Source organism: Cyclopterus lumpus, chromosome 22, assembly GCF_009769545.1.
Source record: "Cyclopterus lumpus isolate fCycLum1 chromosome 22, fCycLum1.pri, whole genome shotgun sequence".
NCBI lineage: Eukaryota > Metazoa > Chordata > Actinopteri > Perciformes > Cyclopteridae > Cyclopterus > Cyclopterus lumpus.
The window spans coordinates 12908257-12916021 of record NC_046987.1 but is presented as its reverse complement, the minus strand read 5'-3'; the positions used below and the strand labels follow the sequence as shown (position 1 = coordinate 12916021).

At 39.6% G+C, this 7765-nt stretch overlaps 1 protein-coding gene across 1 annotated transcript; it reads left to right on the top strand.

Moving 5' to 3' along the window:
• The first annotated feature begins 5991 nt into the window (after nucleotides 1–5991).
• Nucleotides 5992–7125, top strand: htr1b (5-hydroxytryptamine (serotonin) receptor 1B). The gene has a single exon (XM_034525174.1). It carries the CDS (start codon nucleotides 5992–5994, stop codon nucleotides 7123–7125), a length of 1134 nt encoding a protein of 377 aa, XP_034381065.1.
• The last annotated feature ends 640 nt before the right edge of the window (nucleotides 7126–7765 follow it).

Sequence of the window (7765 nt, the reverse complement as noted above, 5' to 3'; positions counted from 1 at the left end):
CTCAGTGAGATACCTTCAAGCTACATCAAACTTTAAATGATGCTTAAGTGCTTGATACGAATGCTCTTGCCAGTTGTTGTTTTTAAGTGCTGTCTGAAGTTCACAACAAAGGTTAATGTAACTGCTAGGAACACCAGCAAGCAGAGCCCTAGCCAAGGAAGGTTGGTGGGTACTATGTGCTCTTATTTCAATATATTTTGATTTACATGTTATTATTTTTACTTCTATGAATTTAAATGTGATTACTCTTCAGTCTTTCTCCCAACATAATTGTGTAAAAGGCTTTAAAGCATTTCCTGGTCAATGAACCAAATAAATGAATTAGTAAAAACTAAATAATTGTTGGTGTCGGGACAAAGTTTTGCTCTGGTGTGATCAGCCTCTTGTTTTTATATTGTGTATTTTGTGCATTAGTTTTGGTTGGCCGTCTATAGTGTGTAGACTGAGTTTTTAACTTGGAGTCCATCATACAGGAATGAAATACCCTTGATGTTTGGCCACACACGTTTAACTGCTATGATGTAATACACAAGTATGGTGGCACAACTTCCCGATAAAGCACTCCTTATAGAGGTTTTTAAGTGTTTCCAACTAAATTATTTGCTTGATACTAAAGTATAATACTGCTCCTTTACAACCTAATTATATAGTTTCAGGAAAGGTAATTTTTATAGTAACCATAGTGTGGAATTTTAGTTTGTTCAATCTAATTAAAATACCTTTCCCGAAGTTACAATTTTAAGTTGGCTGAAAGAAAATGTATACACTCAATTCTGATGTCTTTTAAACTTTATTATATAAATGTAAAAAAAACACTATATGCTTGTTTTCAAGAAAAACACTATATGCTTGTTTTCAAGAAAAATAAATATACACAACATGTGTAACAGTGCATAACAAACAATACAGCGAGTATCAATGTGAAATCACAAATGTTATTGCTTAAATATCAATTAAACAATTTTTTCTACAAAGTGCAGAGTAATGCAACAAAATGCTATGAAACCAGTATTAAGTACACAAAAAAATTATGAAAATATGAACAGGCACTTATCTTAAGATTTTTAAATCAACTAAAACAAAAAGAGACAACCATATTTTTTGAAAATGAAGCCATCTGCCTCAAATGGAAAGAACAATAAACAAACTCCTGCACCTCCTTACAAAATAAGTGTAAAAAGCATTCAACAATGTGGTTTGCTACCACAATATGGCACTAGGCTAGACAGTCTTCAGGTCCATTGTAGTGTTATTAGTTTTGAAGTCTGCCATAGAGATTTTGGACTTTGGGGGACATCTTTTGCTGCTCAAGATGCATGATAATTTTCTGGAGCACTTCAAAGGTGAAATGAAGGGGTTTGGGATTTGACAGGTTGAGTGCATATATCAGACCCAGAAGCAAGGCACAAGCTGAGGCGACGGAAGTCAGTCCATGCAACACCTGCACGCCCTCAATGACAATGCCAATGTCTTCAGGTAGCTCCTGCAGTCCTTCCCCCTCCTTCCGAATGACAAACACAGCCAAAGTGAGCTGCTCCAGGTCCCTCTGAGCATCATTCCAGAGTCCTATAGAGGGCATGACAAACACAAACCATCACTGGCATCAATTGGCACTGTTATTCTATGCACTAGGTATGGGACAATAATACCACTGGCTTCAGATAACTTGATTATGCTAATTCTTCATCTTAAATCAGAACACAACATTTATATTCACCATTGCTGTTAATGAAAGACGTTTGCTGAATAATGCCAAAAGGGATTACACTATATGGATTTGGTACAGGTTCAGGCTCACATCTCATGATTGGCCATGTCTAGTATTAAGACAACCCTGTGTTGTAAAACAACAAATAAATGCATCCTGAAACTTGACAATGTGCAACTTTTTGGTTGATGTGCCAATGTCTGGTATGTGCGGGACTATTTCTTGGCTGGGTGTCGCCACACCTCAACCAGCAGAGAGGTATATCAATTTGATCCAATATGTTGTGTATTGTTAAAATGGCATTGCTTTCCCCATTCAACAGAATTTATCGCAGGTTTGAAGATATTAGCTGCACCAGAGTGTTTTATGTATTTATGGCTTTTGAAGTTTGCATTATAGTCTGCAAACTTTAATTATAGTTTGTCTTATAGTCACAGTTTTGGAAGACACATGTTACAGTCTCTTTGTTTTTAAGATGCTGGAAAATGTGTTGGAAATATTCCCTTTCTGTGGAGAGTTGAGTATGACTACAAATATGGCAGGTGAAGGTTGATATGGCTTTGTTGACTACTTGTTGGGCAGGATGATTTTGTGATAAATGGCTCAGTAGGGCATTCCAAGTCTTGAATCTACAAGGACAATTTGAGTAAGTGTATGGATATGAATGGCCCCGTCCGTAATGCCTATGAGTAAGCTTGTAGTGCTTGAGCAGTTCAGATCTTCTTGTTAATGCCTTTCCACAGTCCTTGCATCTCCACATGAAGCGCAACACTGGGGAAAACAGAGATGGCCTTTACTGGGCATGTGGAGACAATCATTTAAACAGAAGTCCATCTCATGTAGCAAGCCCTCTCTGAATACTTAAATATTAATTTTATTTATTTATATATATATAAATTTGATGTTAAAACAAGACTTCAGCAAAGTTCAATGATTTTGTTCCGACTTAAAAGGCAGTTCAAGAGAGCGTGGGTTACAAATCGGTGTGTTTTAAGATACATTTTTTCCAAAACCATTAGTACTCATACAAAAGTAGTGTTGAAGCAGAGGTAAAAACAGTCCCTCTAACAATCATTTACTGTGACCGTTCAAATTAAATAAAGCCACATTACTGCCTTGTCAATAGCACTTTATTCAAAGAGTAAACCTTACCTTAGATAGTGTTCAAGTCTGAAGTCACCCACCAGTCATGGAAAAAAAATCTGAAGAAAAATTCAAAACAATATTTAGTGTTACTCATTACCGCACCCGGTACTAGTTTATGTTAGGACCAAGTGAGAAGACTTCACAGCAGCTAAAAAACAATACAGCAGCTTATTAGCACACTGGCAAAGCAATACTGAGCTGGGTATCGCGTAGCTTAACGTTAACCACCGCAACATGTCACTGTGGCGCTTAACGTTAACCAACGTTAACCACCGCAACATGTCACTGTGGCGCTTAACCACCGCAACATGTCACTGTGGCGCTTAACCACCGCAACATGTCACGGTGGCGCTTAACGTTAACCAACGTTAACCAACGCAACATGTCACGGTGGCGCTTAACGTTAACCAACGTTAACCACCGCAACATGTCACGGTGGCGCTTAACGTTAACCAACGCAACATGTCACTGTGGCGCTTAACGTTAACCAACGTTAACCACCGCAACATGTCACGGTGGCGCTTAACGTTAACCAACGCATCATGTCACTGTGGCGCTTAACGTTAACCAACGCAACATGTCACTGTGGCGCTTTCACACAGCGAGTATTTATCACCGCGGCCTACCTCATTTCCAACTTAAACCGAAGGCAGCCCTGTCACCGAGGGCAGCCAGCACACCAAGTTGTTATCATTGCATCGCCCACAGCCAAGTTTGGTGTTTTTTTGGTCGGCAACAAGAAACTCCTCCACGCGTGCGCGAAAGAGTCACGTTACTTAACTACATAGGAAACAACGCAGGTAGCGGCGGTAAATACAGGTTTTCTGAAGAAGCTAAGTTAAGACACTATTCCAGCTTCCGCATCAATGTGAGGTTCTGTTGTAGCCCAAAATGTGTGACCGCGCGCGCACCAACGCGTCAACTCCACGCGCCGAAGTAGTCTGAACAGAACCGCGGGCGCAGACCCTTTAAATCGCTTGGCGGCAAGCTAATGTAAGCCTTACCAGCTCATTATTGCTGCGCTAATGTGCCAATAAGCAGCTAACCTTACACCAGTACACAACACGAATAAGCAACTTGAACCACGCGAGTCCTGGCCACATAAACCTAACCCTACGTCTGCTAGCGAGCTACCACCTGCTTTGATATGTAGCTAACCGCTAGCTTGTTCATGCTACAGGCTCGCTAGCAATATGTTAACTGACATTGCAGCAGGGTAGTTAATTACATAATAGCAATTGTAATAGCTACGCACTGGTGATTATATCGAGGCTATTAATGTTACGAAAGGTTAAACATGTTTCACGAAACGAGTAAAATGCTTTATAAATGGTAATATAAAACATGCTAACATAAGCATGACAAGGCTGGTTTGGTTTGTCAGTTTACTAACTAACTTAGTTAACGTTAAATACTTACTAACTTAATACTTAGCACAATGTAACTAATTCAGGTCGACCAATTTTATATATGACATATTACATTATTTGTACATACAAAACTAAATTTAGCACTAGACTTACCTTTTATCCAAGTCACCTTCACTCGAAAAAATGGCGGCTCGACTCCTGAGGAAAAATCTGGAAATGATGTGGACGTCATGACGTCAGACGCACAACACGGAGAGAAACCTAATTGATGTGCTTTTACTCAAATGAGAATAGTAGGTTAAGGGAACAACGTGTAAATTCCAATTGATATAATCCACAAAAGTAGATTGACTTCACTAAAGCAGAAATCTGATTGAGACTCATTTAAAAATGTACGTTACTTCAACTACTACTGAAATACTCTTTTTAAAGTGTATTATGCATTATCATGTTCTAAATTTAGACTTTTTTAAATAAAAAACTGACGCATACAACTGAATCAACTGCTTCAGTAAAAATATAACAACACTTTATTTAGCATTTATAAGCAGTATTTAAACATATGAACAACACAAAGACAATGTAATGCAGTTGTAAGCAGCCATGAGTGAATAACAACTCCTCCTGTTGTCACCTATAAGTTGAGGTTGTTGTATAAATAAGTAATGAGTCACAATAGTATGGAATGTGTCACCTTAAGATAAGTTATAACTTTTTACAAAATGTGTACATTATTAGACAATTACACTTTCTCATTGCAACAACATAATTGTTGAATGTTAATATACTTCCTATAAATACTATTATTATACCTGTTATTATCCTTTATTATTCCTTTACTAACATTAATCGTTGTGGAGAACAACTATTGAGTCATTAACAATCAAGTCATTAATAAAGCATCACAACATTCTACCTTTTCAATAAGCCACCAAGTCTCTTATTAATGTTATTAATGGGCTTATTGAAAAGGTAGGACGTGATGCTTTATTAATGACTTGATTGTTAATTACTCTATAGTTGTTCTCCCCAATGATTAATAATGAATATATAAAGTATTAGCAACAAAACCAGTAGTTACAACATATAAACCATTTATAAAGGCGGACGTATTTGAAAGTGTATTTTGCATTCTGTCACATAAAATACAGTTTTTATGGTCTACATGTGACAAATAAGACCCACTGGGCACTATGACCCAGCAGATAGCCTACGCTTCATAGAGAGAGAGAGAGAGAGAGAGAGAGAGAGAGAGAGAGAGAGAAAACAAGGCTGTGATGATCAGTGGCGCTTGTTGATGTCAGAGTCTGTATAAAACTGAGACTTTGGGTTGGCTCACCATTCATCCACAGGGGGTCTGTGGAAAAACAGCTCTGGAGAACTTCTGCCCTACATGTGGATTATCTGTGACATCTGCCCAGATGTTGGGGCATCAGAACGCTCTGCTCCTCATTTATATTTACACACACGCCTATGCTGTCTTATATTTTGTTTACAACAGTTGAGAAGTTTTCTTTTATGGCTACAAAAAGGAAAAGTTTGAATAGCGGGGAATGGATATTTGCTTCCACAATGTGGCATCTGCACATCAACACCAGATGTAGCAGAAGGAAATGCGATTGAAAGGAATCTATTTTTATGTTTCACAGTGATTATGCCATGCCCTCTGACTGGATGGCAAGAAGACGTCCATTAGCAGGAACGACACCCTACATGTCAGACATCTCAGAGGGCGACATAAAATATGCGAAAAAGTGACTAAACGTGATGGAGCGCTCCAATCAACTCGAGCCAACTCCGCCGGTGAACACCACGAACGACAGTTTTATTACAGATTCAGCAATTGGGCACATCAGCGCAGAGAGGCTCGCCTCTCAGATCAGTCTGGCGGTGATTCTCTCCGTTATTACACTCGCCACAACTTTATCTAACGCGTTCGTCATAGCAACAATTTCCCAGTCGAAGAAATTGCAAACTCCTGCGAACTTTCTGATCGCCTCTCTGGCGATCACCGACCTGCTGGTGTCCATTCTGGTGATGCCCATTTGCGTCTTGTACACTGTCACCCACACCTGGACGCTGGGGCAAATTGTGTGCGACATCTGGCTCTCCTCGGACATAACGTGCTGCACGGCTTCTATCCTGCACCTGTGCGTTATCGCTTTGGATAGGTACTGGGCCATCACGGACGCGGTGGAGTACTCCAAAAAGCGCACGCCGGGGCGCGCAACTGGGATGGTGGCCACAGCCTGGGTCATTGCCATCTCCATCTCCCTGCCGCCTCTCTTCTGGAGGCAGGTGAAGGCGGATGAGCTGACCAGCTGCAGCGTCAACACGGATCATATTTTCTACACCATCTACTCCACCTTTGGGGCTTTCTACATCCCCACCTTGCTGCTTATTGTCCTCTACGGACGGATATACGTCGAGGCCCGGAAACGGATCCTGAAGCAGTCCCCGAAGAAGTTGGGGAAGAGACTCACCTCGGCGCACCTGGTCACCAACTCCCCTGGATCCGTGGCGTCCACCACCTCTCTGCATTGCGGGAGACACGACACCCTGTCCAGCGACACTGGGTCATCAACAAGCGAGAACCAGGTGAAAGTTACGGTGTCAGATGCGCTTTTGGAGAAAAAACGTATTTCAGCAGCCAGAGAGAGAAAAGCGACCAAGACTTTGGGGATAATCCTTGGTGCTTATATTGTTTGCTGGCTGCCGTTTTTCATTTACACATTGGTGGTGTCCATGTGTGACACATGTTTTAACCCCGAGTTATTTGACTTTTTCAACTGGTTGGGATATCTGAACTCGCTCATCAACCCGATCATATACACCATGTCTAATGAGGACTTCAAGAAAGCTTTCCATAAACTTGTGCGCTTCAGATGCTGCCGGTCATAACCGAATGCTCCTTCAGTCTCCAATAAGCTTAATTTATGTATTTTTGGATATAAAGTTCTAAAAATGTATGAGAATATAGAATAGTAAGAGTGCAATAAAATCTATAAGAGGTTTGAAAAAGTTTAGAAAAAGAGTCTATCTTTAGTCATTTGGTTTAGATTTAAAATGACACATTTTAGTAAACAAATTCAGTAAATTGTTCACCATAATTGTTATGGACTTAAAGCTCAAACCAAGGCAAGGCAACATTCTATAAAAAGCTTGTTTTAATTATAAAACAAGATTTTAATTTGAAAGGGTGCAGGAGAAGAAATCAAACTTTACGCACCTCATAAAATCACTAAACAGTGCCATAAAAGCTCCTTGTGATGAGCAAATGTGATACAATAGGGTAAATTCAGTGATGGGTTTTTAGCAGTATGGATTCCTGTTTGTATTTATCAGTGTGTATTTCCTTACAATGACTGACATATTAATGCGAGTAGCATCAGAGATCATAAACATCTTGACATACTAAGTAAAGAATATATTTAAAAAACATAGCTACCCAGGATCCTTTTTCTCATTATGTGTTAAAATATGGTGGTTTTATTTTTTAAAAATACATCAATATATCTATGTATTGTGAGAAATCATACCA